This window comes from Squalius cephalus, assembly GCF_949319135.1.
Source record: "Squalius cephalus genome assembly, chromosome: 12".
Taxonomy (NCBI): Eukaryota; Metazoa; Chordata; class Actinopteri; order Cypriniformes; family Leuciscidae; genus Squalius; species Squalius cephalus.
In genome coordinates this window covers 33408025-33424971 of record NC_137133.1, presented here as the reverse complement: position 1 = coordinate 33424971, position 16947 = coordinate 33408025, and the positions used below count along the sequence as shown (strand labels likewise).

At 37.5% G+C, this 16947-nt stretch overlaps 3 protein-coding genes and 1 long non-coding RNA gene across 6 annotated transcripts in view; 1 reads left to right on the top strand and 3 right to left on the bottom strand.

The window, feature by feature from the left end:
• LOC307168678 overlaps positions 1-16947 on the top strand; it is a 380672-nt gene that overhangs the window by 2945 nt on the left and 360780 nt on the right. The window lies entirely within an intron of this gene.
• On the bottom strand, positions 6942-7925 carry LOC307168673 (trace amine-associated receptor 13c-like; the record flags this gene model as incomplete). Its single annotated transcript, XM_079888826.1, has 1 exon — positions 6942-7925. One exon carries the CDS (start codon positions 7923-7925, stop codon positions 6942-6944), a length of 984 nt encoding a protein of 327 aa, XP_079744952.1.
• LOC307168588 (trace amine-associated receptor 13c-like) lies at positions 10641-11636 on the bottom strand (the record flags this gene model as incomplete). Its single annotated transcript, XM_079888704.1, has 1 exon — positions 10641-11636. The coding sequence occupies one exon, from the start codon at positions 11634-11636 to the stop codon at positions 10641-10643; it is 996 nt and encodes a 331-aa protein (XP_079744830.1).
• Positions 12779-16947, bottom strand: part of stx7l (syntaxin 7-like) — a 12452-nt gene continuing 8283 nt past the window's right edge. For all 3 annotated transcript variants that reach the window (XM_079888829.1, XM_079888830.1, XM_079888831.1), the window contains exons 9-10: positions 15689-15771; positions 12779-15175 (exon numbers count right to left, since the gene is read on the bottom strand). In XM_079888829.1, the coding sequence (XP_079744955.1) occupies positions 15080-15175; positions 15689-15771 (179 nt within the window). In that variant the 3' untranslated portion in view covers positions 12779-15079. The remainder of the gene's footprint in view (positions 15176-15688; positions 15772-16947) is intronic.

The window sequence follows — 16947 nt, the reverse complement described above, 5'->3', positions numbered from 1 at the left end:
GAGAGGGAATGGGTAAGGGCTGGAGCAGACCAACGGGTGGGTGGTTCAAAGTCTTGTTCTGGGCACAAGTATAGCAAGCCAACACAAATTGCCTGACGTCCGGGCCCATGGAGGGTCACCAAAACCGCTGGCGGATGGCAGCCAATGATCTCCGAATTCATGGGTGACAGGTCTGCTTGGATGTGTGTCCCCACTGTAGGACTTCAAGGCGCAGTACCGCTGGCACAAAATTGTCTACAGGCAGGTAACTCCCTTGGCACCCCTTGCTGATGACGGGCCTTCTCCACTCGATGCCCCAGGAAATGGACCCCACCACCACTCCTCTAGGGAGGATAGTCTTGGTCAGTGTTTCACCTTTGGGGGCCCCGAACAGCCGAGAGAGGGTTTCGGGTTTGACATTCTTAGATCCTGGTCGGTACAAAAGTGTGAAGCTAAACCAGCCAAAAAAGAGTGCCTAGTGGGTTTGACGAGAATTTAACCTCTTGGCCAAGCAAATATATTCAAGGTTTTTATGGTCAGTCCAAACTAAAAAGGGTTGTGCCGACCCCTCCAACCAGTGGCGTCACTCCTTCAAAGCCAAACTGACTGCCAACAGCTCCCTGCTACCAATGTCGTAGTTATGGTCTGCTGGGCTCAGTCGATTGGAGAAGTAGGCACAGGGATAAACCCTCCCATCCTTAGGGGACCGCTGAGACAGGACCGCGTCTTGATAAAGAAGAACCTCACACCAGTAGGCGATGAAGAGGGATGGATGAGACCGGCAATGAGGGAATCGTGAAAATACTTTTCCATAGCCTCTCTTTCTGGACCAGACAGGGAATAAAGACAAACCTTTGGGCGGTGAAGTGCCTGGGAGGAGGTAGAGACGTGGGCTGGGACTTGCTGAACACCTGGAGAAGATTTTAGTACTCCGCCAGGACTCCGGTCAGATTTGGGAATTAGAAGAGCCCTCAAATGGATTGTGACCGGTAACAGGTTGCGAGACAAAGGGTAATTAACACAGGGAGAAGCTCCCACCAGGATCCCCCTCTACTGACACTTAATGGCTTCCAGGCTTCCCACAGTACAAGCACAGGCCTCGGGTGAGGCGTTGTTGTCTCTCCTGGGCCGTGAGATGAAGATGGCCTAACTACATGGGCTTAGGGTCAGGTAGAGGAGACTGCTGATGACGAGGCTGGAGAGCAAACACCAAGGAGCATTGAGAAATGCCCGACAGGAATTAGGATCACCGTCGTATGGTGGGGGGTTGTTGGCATGGGGCTCTGGTTTGTGGTGAGGAGGGGGGGTTGAGCAGAAAATGTATCTGACCTGACTGATGCAGCATTTGAACAAATCCTGTAAAAGGCAACAGGCCGTCTCCTTATATGGTCAAGCAGAGTGCAAAGCTCAGGCACCGGGAGAACAGCAGGGCGTCAGGCAGAGGGAGAGGGGTGTGTTGCAAGATCACATGCTGATGAGAGGCAAGAAACTGAAGCGGGAAGACGGGACCAGTGAGCTGAAACTCAGCCGGCAGCAGAGAGAAGGCCTGGAGAGATCGACAGAGGACGATGCACAAAAGAAAACAAACGGCACTGGAGCCTCAAAACAGGACTGAACAAGACACGACTGGAGTTAAATATTAACAGGCTGGGTCGAAGCGTAGTGGGAAACAAACACAACGATCTGACACAAGACAGAAGACACGAGGAGAATAAATAGGGGAATTAACAAGAAAGGTAATCAATAACAGGTGCAGGGACTGAGCAGTGATGATGAACGAGAGGGTGGGGAAACAAGCTACACCACAATGACAGCAGTGCACGTGGCGAACTGTCAAAACAAAGCCATGTGCTCCGAGACAACAAACCACACAGACAATGAACATAAGGATAAGAAAACAGGCAAATCAGACCAGAAACATGACACCTAAAGCTGCCTATCTCAGCTGTCATGTCATCAAGCGCCTTCAAAGGCCGCCTCAATTTTAAGGATCCTTACAAGGCAGCCTTCGATTCAAGTCCTTCATTCAGCTCATTTTGAAGGATGCATCAAGGGTTAAATCATCAATTCTCTGCACACATTCCAATTGACCATTCGCCGGCCCCTCCCCCAAAACGGCCATTGTCCAATCACACATCATAGCAACCGTTACTATGTGAGCAGGTCCCACAAACATTCTCCGCCCACGGCGTTTGTAAATATGTGGAATAAGGGCTGCCTCCGACAAAAAACATTTTCTAGTCAACTATAGTTCATTTAAGCCATTAGTGGACAAATCGCCCCTTTATATTAATAGGCACTATGCACGATCGCTTCCGCGTTTTGTCTCAGCCCGCCCAGTTACATCCGGTGCTGCATCAGAAGCCGTTTTTGCATTAGGTGGAGATAATGGCAAATTACACTCGCTGTTTACAAGAACTTCCAGCGGTTAACGTGAATGATGTTAACAATATTGTGAGGCAGTTAACTGTCACACATATGAGTAAGAAAGAGAAGTTCTTTAAATTATAAATTTCGAGCTACATCAACAACTTTGAGGGTAAGTATTCTCTCATATCGCGCGAAATCCGACTAGCGAATCAGTTTCTAAAATCGTTGTCTCCGTTTCTGAGAAAATGAATTTTATTAAAGTGAATTGTCCTATAGAATGCGCTATGCGGAAGTAAAGACACCGGCTGAGATCCTACCGGAAATACGCCAGCAGCGTTCGTGCATAGAGCCTATTGAATTACTTAAATAGGCTATATAGCCTACAGGATAATGAGCATTTACGTAATATAGCCGCACTCAAGTGCACGACCGCATGCATAAAGCTTGCCACAAAGAACCGGTAAAAGTAATTAAGAAATTAAGAAAAGTAATAGGCAAGGATGCATTCAATTGATCAAAAGTGACTGTATAGACATTTATAACGTTAGAAAAGCTTTCTATTTCAGAAAACTCTGAAACTTTCTATTCATCAAAGAATCCTGAAAAAAAAAAAAAAAAAATTCTACATTGATAACAATCAGAAATATTTACTGAGCAGTAAATCAGCGTATTATTCCCTCAGGTAGGTTGCACGTTTTCTTGCGTGGGTGGATGTTGGAATCAATAATCACGTTGTTTGCATTCGCCTAAACTGATTTGCCGAAATCAAAATGCTGACATTGAAAGTCCCGCTCGGAGCGGTAAATCAAACAATGATTTGTCCCTAAATAATGATATATTATATCATAATATATTATAAATTATTATTGATAGGATGATAAGATAACAGGTGTCGTGATCAGCACTGCTGCTGTATCAGTCAATGGTTAGATCAGTTTTGCAGTCAAAAAAACAGGACAAGGGAGATATAAATTATGCATTATTAATTATGACAAACAAATTATGCCCAAAATACGGGACATTTGGCAACCCTAACGTTACTTTTTACCTCTTAAAATACCTTTAGATGGCCAATACAACCATTATAATGCAGCATTTTACCTGCCAAAAAGTGATTGAAGCCTCTACTTATTGACTGAAAGGTTATTTCTGCCCTGAAATTAGTTGATTATATTCATGAGGGTTATATTTGACAGATTATAACTCACTGAAATGATCGGAATAATGACTCTGATTCTGTTATTGCCTGTTTATTACAGTGAAATATCTGTATAAAGTGCTCCAGAAATATAGCTGTCTTAACTTAACTTAACTCAACTTTTATATATATATAAAAAGATTTTATGGTCAGCCTGACTTGTGAATGTTTATGTTTTTAAGTTTGCATCATTGATTCTGTTATTTCCCTGTTTATTACTTGAGAAATATATCTTGAGTTCAGTGTTATGGCTTGACTTGACGATGTTCAGTGGCTAAAAGATTGTGTGTGTGTGCAGGGTCGTGAGGCAGAAATTTCATCTATTTATCTATGGTGGTACAGGTTTCAGTGGCATGCTTTGCACATGAATGTGTTCTTCCTCTTTTTGAAGGACCTCTTGGCGCAGCTCCTGTGGTACCACCGTGTGCAAATGTCACAGCCAATCTGGATTTGACAAAAGAGGAAACAAAAAATAATGGTGAAATAGTTATACAATAGTATTAGCAATGGTTGCAAATTACTCAATTTACAAAGCAGGCCATCATGCCTTACAACTAAAATAACTCTTGTTTAGCAAGACCGTACTGTAGAATTTAAAAATAATGTTTAGTGGATAGATATTTGATTATCATACTTTTTAAGCCAAACCTGAGAAGACATGTAAAACATGAGCAGTTACCCAATGAGTGTCACCATCCTGCTCCCCACAAAGATGACACAGGTCAGTCAAGTCATCTACAAAAACAAATTGGTAATAATTTTCTTTTAGCCAATTATAATCAATGTTTGTCTGAGTAAATAATACAATAGTTACATAATTTGGTAAGTTTAAAATATGTACAGCAAAAACATTCCAACCAGTCTCCAATGACATTACATGATGATTATGAAATGAAATTATATAACTTACATTAAATGATATGTACAATCATTTTAAGAAACACCTGTATTCTCAAGGAGAGAGACCCCAATCTGCTGTCTTGTGGTGTTTGAAGCAGAGTTAGCAAATGCCAGTGGAAAGCCACCCAAGATGCACTCAGCAAACTGTGTACAAAATATGCAAGAATTTCTTTGTCATGGGAAAGAACATGATGAACCAGCCATTGCAGGAATATGAACTGTAGCAGTAGTATTTATTTGTGGGAACGTTTAAAGTCACCCAAAGCATGTAAAGGTGAATGCCTGGTAATTCACATGAACTTTTATATGCTATACCTTCTTACATCATATACAGTATATTGACTGATATAAAATGACCTATCTTCTGAATCCCACTCTATGCTGTACCTTAAGACAGACACAAAGAACAGTGCACTTGTTTTGTGTAAAGTTTCCATGACTGTGATGATGGGCTAGGTTAATTACATCATCACTAGAGTATCAATCTAATGCTATTCTGAATTTACTTGGCATGTTGAGTTCAGAAATAAGTTATTGTATATTGTGTGTTGACAATGTATATGAGGAGGGACAGTACCAACATCAAGTGGGCAATGTGTTAGTGTTGAAAGATAATAGTCATTGTTTGCTTTAAATGATTTCTTTATTGTGTGAGTTTACATTTTATAGCACATGTTAGATCTTACCTGTTTGATCCAATGTTTTGGTGGTGGGTTCGTGTAGTGCGCATATCCGGAATGTACCATTTTACAAATGGAGGGAAACATGAGTGCTATGAGGTGTTAATGTTTAATGTAAGTTTTTTTTTGTGGTGTTATGTTATGCATGTTTGTATTGTGGTTACTATATGTCAGAAGTGAGTTCATGAACTGTAGTTATGTTATTTATGTATTAATGTTAGCTGTGGAAGTTTGTGATGAGTGTTACAGGCAAAGAGTTCTACCCCGTGATAATGGTTTGTCCCAATAGAGTTTGGGCGGGAAAACTGACTATTTAAACAAAGGATTGAGCAGGTTGAAGGGGGGTTGTTGCATCCTGTGAAAGCTATGCAAACCATTGAACATGTTTGAGGTGAGACATGCTGTCAATTTTGGTGGATGCACCACTAGGCATTGTTTAGTGCCAGTTTTGCTGCTCACAGCATTTTTCTTTTGTTTGTAGCATCAGTGTATGTATGATACCATAAGTGTTTATTTTTTATTATTTTTTTGTGTGTTCTTTTTGCACTTTGAGGACTGCTCCTTGTACAATGCAGCTTCAGAAATAAATCACAACTGCCATTTTGAAAATCACTCCCTTGTACTGAGCCTTCCTAACTTCTCCCAGGCCTCTTGGCAATTCTCTACATGACAATGACCTTGGTTTTAAATTCATTGTGTTCATGCATGATATGAAATTTGAGGTTAACGTCAAATGTTTAATGGAAACCTTGAATGTATTTCATTTAAATCCTATGCTTATATGCTACCTTCAATACATAGGCCCCACATGAAGTGGTATCCTGTTGAAGTGGCAGTGTGTCACATGCCCATCTAGAAGGATTAAGCCCTCTGTGTCTCATGAATGATCTAAAAGACATATACTGTAAGGATGCTTCAATGTATACTATATACATTAATTGCATTTGACACACATTCCACTTTGTTTGTACAGACTGCCTGCCTGTGTTTGACCTTGCCTGTTCTTTGGATTACCCCTTAAATAAATCTGCATTTGGATTCTCCACCTTTGTGTCTTGGAGCAGTTTGTGACAAATATACACAGGTTATGTTAAAGAAAGCATGACAATGGAGAATAAGGGAGTAATAACTGTGTTTTAGAGAAAAGGAGACTATCTATCTAAATATAACTTATACTTAAGTATTTATAAAATTAAGTTTTAATGGTATTTTCCGTGGGGGCGGGAACGTGGCCATGCACACTTACTAGACCATCTCATTCTAGCATTTATTGCTGAGGAAGACTCTACAAGCCTCTAAATTACTGGACTGAAGAAGGACACAGATTCACTAGGATGCAGCCTTCACTTTGAGAAGCACTCTGTGACTCTTACGATTCGGCTCCCGTAAAAGCATTGATTGTAATAAGAAACATTTAAAAAATCTGAACGGAGTTAATGAAGTGAGGCTTGAAATCACTGAGTTGTTCACATAACATGCAGTTAGATTGCAACCTTTAAACACTATAACATCACATATAACATATACTTTTTTTTTTGTAGTTAAAACTTTGAGGACTTTATCTTTGAAAAACCCTTTTGTATTCATAGGCTATAAATAAAGCACTATATTCAATAATTCTAATTATTAATTTCATTAAGTGAGATTATTGAGCTATTATTGCACCCACTTACATTGTTATACAATTTACTGACACGATGTGTTCACTGTCATGTTTAATTTGAAAAAATAAATAAAAACACATTAACCTATGCGAAGTACATCTGAAAAATAGACAACAGGAAAAATTCTGATTCTCTCTTACATTCAATGACTTACAGCACATTCATCAAAGAGGAGTCTTTATTAAACACTTTATATGAGAAAATTAATTTTAAACTTTTCTGAAACCAGGGATAGAATAAAGCATAAATGATGGGATTAATGGTGGAGTTCAGGAAGAAAAATATTACAGTGATATCTCTGACATAATTTAAGTCAGCATGTTCATATGGAATCACTAAAGAACAAATATAATATGGAAGTAAACACAGGAGAAACACAAAGACCAGAATCCCGAGAGATAATGCAGCTTTTCGCTCTGATTTGTCACTGACTCTGTTTTTAGAGGATTCTTTGCTGTTGTGAACCCGAAGGGCTCTTATAGCAGTCACATGTTTCCTAACAATGACAAAAACATGAGTGTATAATATTATGATGAGTGTACATGGCATAAGAAACACAACCAGGAGATCAATGAGGGATGAAACCCCATCTATAGTATAAACACATTCTCCAGGACACATTACAGTGAAGTTTCCATTAATGAAGAGAATAGTGAAGTTATAAAGGAGTGAAAACAGCCAGCTGAATAAAGTTGCTATGCAGATCACAGTGGGAGAGATTTTCTCTGAGTAAAAAAAAGGAGAATGTAAAGCCAGAAACCGATCAACTGCTATTAGAGCCACAGTGTGAACAGACACGCTTGTTGCTTGAAAAGTCACAAAATTTAAAACCGAGCACATCTCTGGTCCAAAAATCCAACATGACTCAATGAGCCAAGACAAATGAAGTGGCATCACAAAAACTCCGACCAGCAGATCAGACGCAGCTAAAGAGAGGATGAGGATGTTAGCAGGAGTGTGGAGCTGCTTGAAGTGACTAACAGAGATGATGACCAGCAGGTTTCCACACACGGTCAGAAGAGACACAGCTGCTGCGGCCACATACAGAATCACATAGACAGAGAAAGAAACAGATCTCTCTGGACAGGAATATTCCTGACAGTCATCAGTTTGGTTCACTGCTGTAAGATTCATTCTGAAGTACTTGGAAGAAACACTTAAACATAGTGTTGTTCCCCTCTGACTTCTCTCATGCAAGGATTCATGGATTCAAGTGCAACAGCTTTGAACTGCTCATCATCTGAAACAGATTACATTGACTTCTGGAGGTTCCATAATAAATACGTACAATCTATGCTGCCCTTTATACACTTTACATGTTGACTCTTACCAAGACAGGGAGAAGAACATACAGCTGGGAGATCAACTGATTTTGTTCATCTAGAAGAAAAGAGCTGAAGGCTGTAATATAGAACTCATTCAAAGACATATGTGGGCTTATATGAAGCATATGCAAACTACAAAAAAAAAAAAAAAAAAAACTACAAAAACTACCTAATATTTGCAATGTACAACAAATGTTGCTTGCAATTTTTTTTTTATTCAACTACTTTTAAAGGGATAGTTTATCCAAATTTCCCCCCAAAAAACTTGAAGTGGCCTTCAAATAAGACACTCATTCACTACCCATATAGCAACATTTTGTCGGCCCAGATCTGCCCCACTACGGCAGTCTGCTCCTGTTTGCCAGACCTGGGCCACAAGCATCAATAGTTACCATCAGCAGTTAGCCAACATTACCTGATCACATTTTGTTTTGGCTTTCTTTGCTATTGCAGAGTGTTTTACAAAGACATTGTTACAGCTGGCAGAGAAAAAACTAAATATAAAGTCCAAGAGCCCAACTAAAGGAAATACGAATCACCATAATGGTGACTTCAACTGAAACTACACTGTTAGAAAAATCTGTAGAAATTACAGTATTATTTGCAGCTACTTGCCAGTAACTTACTGTAGATTTAAATTAATGTTATTTACTGGCAACAGTTTGTTCAAAGTTAAATGAACATTAAACATTAACAAGTCTTTATCTTTACAGAATAAAACTAAAATAACAGCCTCATGCAAAGCATTCTGGGAACCAAAATCTGAAGGAAAAAAACAGAAAAAGGTTGATGAAGATTTCTGGTTCCCAGAATGCTTTGCATGAGGTTGTTATTTTATAGTTTTATTCTGTAAAGACAAAGACTTGTTAATGTTTAATGTTCATTTAATTTTGAGCAAACTGTTGCCAGTAAATAACATCGATTTAAATCTACAGTAAGTTACTGGCAAAGAGCTGCAAAACTACAGCAAATTTTTTACAGTGTATCTAAACTAAATCTATCTAAATGTAGATCCAAATCCAAATGGCCCGCGGGCCAGCAGTTATAGGCTTAACACACTATAAATACTCTTTGTAAACAAGAACAACTTATCAACAATGGAGATGTTTGACTGTTTTAGCCTTGAGGTGAAAGACATATAGCAGAATTATGCATTTCTGTATGCGAATATAAACTATATTGCCAAAAGTTTTGGGACGTCTGCCTTTACATGCACATGAACTTTAATGACATCCCATTCATAATCCGTATGGTTTAATATGGAGTTGTCCCATGCCCCCTTTGCAGCTATAACAGCTTCAACTCTTCTGGGCTTTCCACAAGGTTTAGGAGTGCCTTTATGGGAATTTTTTACCATTCTTCTAGAAGCGCATTTGTGAGGTCAGGCACTGATGTTGGACAAGAAGGCCTGGCTCGCAGTCTCTAAACCTAGACTTGTCCATCGGATTGCCAGACAGAGAAGCGTGATTTGTCACTCCAGAGAAAACATCTCCACTGCACTAAAGTCCAGTGACGGCGTGCTTTACACCACTGCATCCCACGCTTTGCATTGCACTTGGTAATGTAAGGCTTGGCAGCTGCTCGGTCATGGAAACTCGTTCTATGAAGCTCTCTACGCACTGTTCTTGAGCTAATCTGAAGGCCACACAAATTTTGGAGGTCTGTATTGAATCTGCAGAAAGTTGCCAACTTCTGCGCACTGTGCGCCTCAGCATGCACTGACTGTGATTTTACGTGGCCTACCACTTCGTGGCTGAGTTGCTGTTGTTCCCAATTGCTTCCACTTTTCTATAATACCACTAACAGTTGACCGTGGAATATTTAGTAGTGAGGAAATTTCACGAATGGACTATCACAGTACCACACTTGAATTCACTGAGCTCCTGAGAGCGACCCATTCTTTCACAAATGTTTGTAGAAGCAGTAAGCATGCCTAGCATGTGCTTGATTTTATACAACCTTGGCCATGTGACCATGGAAGTGATTGGAACACCTGAATTCAATGATTTGGAGGGGAGTACCAATACTTTTGGCAATATAGTGTAACTTTGCATTTGAACTGTTTGTATGCTTTTTGTAAAGCCAAACAGTTTGACATATAGAAGTCTCATCAGACCTTTTCCACCATGAGGATGAGAGTAACACTCATCCATGCCACAATAAATGGACATTCATTGGATACTCATTATAATAATTAGACTACTAAACACGTTAAATGTTAAAAATAAATAGAGTGGATGGCCTAAGTAGGTACGAACATTGTAAATCTAAAATTAAGCATCTGTATTATATGACAAAAATGTTCTCAAACAACAAAGCAACCAACAAACATTCAAACATTTTACTTTTGATACTGCACTATAACAGTGCAGATAATAAGCTCATGCTTCTTGAATAACATGCCTGGTTTTATTCATCACAATATAATATAATACTATTATAACAACAATGATGAAAAAGAACATCAGGAAAAACTAAATATACAACTTAAAAAGCAAAAACATTTGTTTGACATTATTCCTTATTAAGAGCTTAAGGAGAGCACATTCATTAGAGAGGAGTCTGTGTTAAATACCTCAAGAGTTAGAATTATTTTTAAACTTTTCTTAAACCAAGGGTATAACATAGCGTAAATAAGCGGATTGATAGAGGAATTAAGGTAAAAGAGAATCAAAACACTGTTGATATCATTAGAAAATGAGTCATATCTTAAGAAATTTGTTAAAGAAAAAATATAATATGGCAGTAAACACAGGAGAAACACAAAGACCAGAATCCCCAGAGCGAATGCGGCTTTTCGCTCTGATTTGTCACTGACTCTGTTTTTAGAGGATTCTTTGCTGTTGTGAACCCGAAGGGCTCTTATAGCAGTCACATGTTTCCTAACAATGACAAAAACATGAGTGTATAATATTATGATGATTGTACATGGCATAAGAAACACAACCAGGAGATCAATGATGGATGAAACCCCATCTACAATGTAAAGACATTCTCCTGGACACATGAAAGTGAAGTTTCCATTAATGAAGAGCAGAGTGAAGTTATAAAGGAGTGAAAACAGCCAGCTGAATAAAGTTGCTATGCAGATCACAGTGGGAGAGATTTTCTCTGAGTAAAAAAAAGGAGAGTTTAAAGCCAGAAACCGATCAACTGCTATTAGAGCCACAGTGTGAACAGACACGCTTGTTGCTTGAAAAGTCACAAAATTGAAAGCAGAGCACATCTCTGGTCCAGAAATCCAACATGACTCGATGAGCCAAGACAAATGAAGCGGCATCACAAAAACTCCGACCAGCAGATCAGACGCAGCTAAAGAGAGGATGAGGATGTTAGCAGGAGTGTGGAGCTGCTTGAAGTGACTAACAGAGATGACGACCAGCAGGTTTCCACACACGGTCAGAAGAGACACAGCTGCTGCGGCCACATACAGAATCACATAGACAGAGAAAGAAACAGATCTCTCTGGACAGGAATATTCCTGACAGTCATCAGTTTGGTTCACTGCTGTAAGATTCATTCTGAAGTGCATGGAAGAAAAATCTAAACATATTGTTGTTCCCCTCTGACTTCCTTCATATAACCACATGTGTAACCACAGATAAAGATATCTGAAGATGCTATTTGTCTCTCCAGCAGCTCTGAACTGCTCCTCACCGAAACACAGTCACTCCTGGAGGCTACACAACAACGACGTTCTAGTCTTTTATACACTTGACATGTTGACTCTTTCCAAGACCAACAGCATCAAGGGAGAAGAACATACAGTTGGGAGATCGACTGATTAGATATCTACCAATCTCTCTGGACAGGAATATTCCTGACAGCCATCAGTGTGGTTCACTGCTGTGAGATTCATGTGAAGTACTTTGGAGAGACATCAAATCTTGGTATTTCCAGCAGAATCAGTCTCAGTCGATCCTCAGTGTAAAGGGTTTGCATTGTTCCCAGAGAGGTGGATGACACAAACTTTGGCAAACATGTTCTGCTGATTTTTATACATAATAATCACTATAACTTTTTTCATTATTTAAAACTCGATGCACAAGTGTTTCTCACTTTAAAACAAAAAAACAACTTTCCACTATGTAGTTTCTACATTTTTCACAGTTTTAATTGGATCTTTGTCGAACTTAAGTCACCAAACTTATATTTACATAATGTGGCACTTTCAGAGAATTTGAGGAGAGACCATGAGTGATGTAAAAGACATGAACTTGACACAAATATATACAGTTATTCCACAGAGCTGTGTAAATAATAAGTGTGTTAATGTTATGGCCATGAATTGTCTCTTTTTGAATATTAATCTTTGCAATAGCCTACTTAACTCAGACAACATTCACTCAGACCGCAAATTGAGTTTTAATAATTTCAGAATTAAAAGAAATACACCTCTGGATTAACCACATATAATGTATTTGCCATCATTTATCTCCACATAAACATTTCATTTTCAGCTTTTGGGTAAATATTATATATATATATATATATATATATATATATATATATATATATATATATATATATATATATATAAAATATATAATATATATATTTTTTATTTTTATTTATTATTTATCTATTTATATATTTGAGATATATCTAATGACAAAAAAGATACATGTTTGCTTTACACAATAAATTAATTAGGCAGCTCTTTAGCAAGCATTTAGCATTTATTACTCATTTTAGTAAGTTACGGAAAGCAACCCTGTGTGTGAGCAGGTCAAAGGTGAACCGTCTGCCATTAGAGCTGAGCTGAATATGCAACTCCACATTTGATAATATCTCCATCTAGTGGATATTTCCTTTCACAATGAGTCAACTGGGTAAACCTGATTTAGCTCGCATTAGTGACTACCTGTTCAACCCCTTTGTACTCTTTTTAGAGTTTTACATTTTTAGTTAACATTTGTGTAATATAACATCATAGAGACAGACAAAAATGTAGTAACATTGTAAATTGTAAATCATTGCAGAATAATTTTACAAAGAAGTTTTGGCACAGTGAGACAGGATACATGGTTCATGATTAATAAGATTAAAAGGAATTGGGAAACACGACGTGCATTAAGAATTCATCAACATATCATGCAGTAAGCTTTACATTCTCCTGGATATGAGAGACTTTTCAGGGTAATATAATGAGCTGAATATTTCTGTAATCCATACAATTGTTCTAGCTTTGTGCTTGAGATTCACATAAATGTATAATTATTACTCATTTTGAAAACAACAAAGTTGGATTTAAAAATACAAAAATTTAAAAATAGAGTGCAACCTTTTAATTTGCATATATATATGTACTTACGCAGTGGACCTGAATGAACTTGGCACTACCAGTCAAAAATTTCTACTCATTCTTTTTGACTATTTTATATATTTTAGATGAATAGTAAAGTCATTATAGCTATGAAACAACAAATGGAAGTAAATTATGTAGTGACCATAATGTAAAAAAAAACAAAAAAAAACTTTAGTTTAGGGTCAAATTCTTACTATGAACTAGTTGCTTATTAGCATGCAAATTACTAGGATATTAACTGTTTATTAGTAATTATAAAGCACATATTAATGCCTTATTCTGCATGACAATATTCTACATCCCTTAATCCACACAATACCTAAACTTAATAACTACCTTACTGACTATTAATAAGCAGTAATTAGGAGTTTATTGAGGCAAAAGTCGTAAATATAATTTTATAAAACTTTGTAATATTATACAATTTTTATTATTGCATAGATATTTATGCATAAACACAATTTCTATTTGTCTATAAAACTAATTTTGAACATTTAAGCGAAAGCCTTCAGATCAAAAAGTTAAGATTGATAAGAAATGGTTTCAAGTGTCAAGTATCTAATGTTTTGACTGGCAGTGTATTCACAGTGTCTTTCTTCAAATAAAGTGTTTGAAAACAGTTTAAAGGTCAAGTGCCCTTAAACATCTTTATAGCAGCAGTTTTATACTGACTGACAGAGATAGAAAAAAAAAAACATGAATTTGTGCCATTTTCAACCATTGAAAATGTATCTTTAGGGCATTTTACTATAAGGAATGCTTGTTTCTAGAACAATTCAGATGGGTGGAAGATACACAGAGCTGGCAATGACATCATTATTGGTTAACAGTGGCAATGTTAAAATAATTTTTTAGGTTAAACAAGTTAAATGGATAGTTTGCCCAAAAATGAAATTTTGTCATCTATTCATCCTCAAGTTGTTCTAAATCGGTATGATTTTATTTCTTCTGTTGAACACAAAACAAGATATTTTGAAGAATGTCAGTGTCACAAGATGAAGAAGATGAGGATGAAGGAGAGTCCAAAAAGGGTTCAATAAACAAAAAGGGTCCTTCAATGACAACTAACTCAGGTAATCCACAAAGATAAAGGCAAAGTGACAAACTAAAAGTCCATGAAAAAAATCAAAAATAAAATCAAAGATAACCGAGTGTTCATGACAGTTGTTAACCAGACAGTTGATGGGCCCCATTGACTTCCATAGAATGGAAAAAAATACTATGGACGTCAATGGGTGCCGTCAACTGTCTGGTTACCAACATTCTTCAAAATATCTTCTTTTGTGTTCAACAGAAGAAAGAAAGTCATACAGGTTTGGAACAACTTGAGGGTGAATAGGCTAAATGATGAAAGAATTTAAATTTTTGGGTGAACTATCCCTTTAAGCTTTATGTACAGTCTCTGTGGAATGTTGTAACTCAATGCATTGTTTTTTACTTTAAAAACTAAAAAAAATATTTTCTGTGGAAATGGATAGCACACCAAAGATGCCCTTCATAGAGTTAAACTGTAATTAAATATCCCATTAATGACAATATCTTAACTGCAGTTAAAAGTCAAGTCAAGGCAGCTTCTCTTGGTGACAAACCTCTCCAAGTCATTAACAACATGCCAGTGCAAATGCTGTGGGGCATCAGATGGAGTTGACACACATTCATTTTTTCTGAGACGCCCAGACAATCAAACCAATAATGACAGCCACCACAACCAGAATAGCGATGAAGATGAAAATCTTCTTGCGGAATGACGTCTACAGGGAGCAGAAGAAATGTGTCACTAGTATAACAATCATAATAATGGTTGTCAATTTAGCATTTTCAAAAAAAAAAAAAACAGTACATTTAATTTATTATAGCAATTTATTTCAAAAATATTTAATTAAATAGTAATTTAATTAAAATATATTAATGCAATATACAATATACAATAAATCAGTAAAAAAGTAGCATATGAGTAGCATAAGCGTAGGCCGTACAAGTACAAGAACTCAAACACATGAGTGCAAGGGAAGCTTTCAAGCAAATTACAACTTAAATTTGCATCTGTTTCTCAAACAAAGCTATTGTATGACTTAGAAGCTATTGTGAAGAATTGGAATATAGTGCAGAAGTCATATAGGCTATTTTCATGGTGCATTTTTGTGCTTTTTGGAGCTTGACAGTGTCCATCTACTTTCATTTAGATGAATTTCTCCTTTTGTGCTCCACAGAAGAAATCAAGCCATACTGGTTCGAAATAACATGAGGGTGAGTAAATGATGTACCTGGTAACTTGCTGCTCTATTCAGATTTTGTGTTGCTGACTGCACATGGACCTCTGTGGTCGATACATTGGCCTCTATACTGTCTGCGAGACGAGAGGGGGATAAAACATCTCAGGGTTAAACACAGAATGAATTTCTTTCCTACAGTGAGAACTGATCAAATATTCTGACTCCGTTATTTGCATCAAAAAATATTATTTTAACAACATTGTTATTTATGTTTACATTCAAATGTTGTTTAAGGATAATGCAGTCCCTCAGAACTTCATTCAAAATCCCTTAGTGAGCAATATTTCATCATTCATTCAGTTATGCATCTCAAAGTTTTGGTGGGTACTAGCACAAACAATGATGCAAACGGTTGTAAATTGGATGAAATATCACATATGTAAACAACACCAATAGGTGCTTCCTAATAGCTCATGTCATTAAAAGTTTAGTACTTGAACAAACAGTCCCACTGAGCTGGTGTGTGTGAAGCCTCGCAGGTCTTCATTATCAACATCTGCTTTTTCCCTTTAACACCTTTAATTGCACTTTCCTGTCTAAGAGTTTCATCACTAAACACACACTCCCTCAGAGCCAAGTCTAAACAAAACCACAGATTTTATTTGAAATATATCTCTCTATAAATTACAGAAACGTCTGCCTGTCTGTCTGTGTGTGTGTCTGTCTGTCTACCACATATCTCTCGAACCGTTAGTCCGATGGATTTCAAACTTGACAGGTGTCTCGCTACGGTCACGAGTAAGTGCAGTGCCAAGTTTGACGTTGTTTGGATGAGAAATGCTAAAGATATGGTTAAATATATCATTTTTAGAAGGTTGTGGTTTAAAAATAAACATTCTGACAATCTGTCAGCTACACTGTTTACTTCTGAATATTATAGTTTGGTTCCAAAACGTGGAGTAAAAATGTGTTTTCTTTACCAAGAAACCAACAATTACTAAAAACACACACAAAAACTGATTTTGCACAGGCACTTTGCACTGCTCCCTGAATCGACACGCTTATTCATTTGTGGATGTTAACTGAATCTATATGTCAGCTATGCTGTTTACTTCTGAAGATTATATTTCATTCTGGTGCGCTTAACGTTATCGCTACTGTGTAATAGTAGCCTATGCTATTCACCAACTAAACATATCCTATTCAATGCGTTCACACAACTTCACAGTCTCTTTCACGGGAATCATTTGTAGTAGCCTATTCACAAACTGTTTGCTCAAGCATAGCGTTTTCTCGGAGTTCACTGTGTG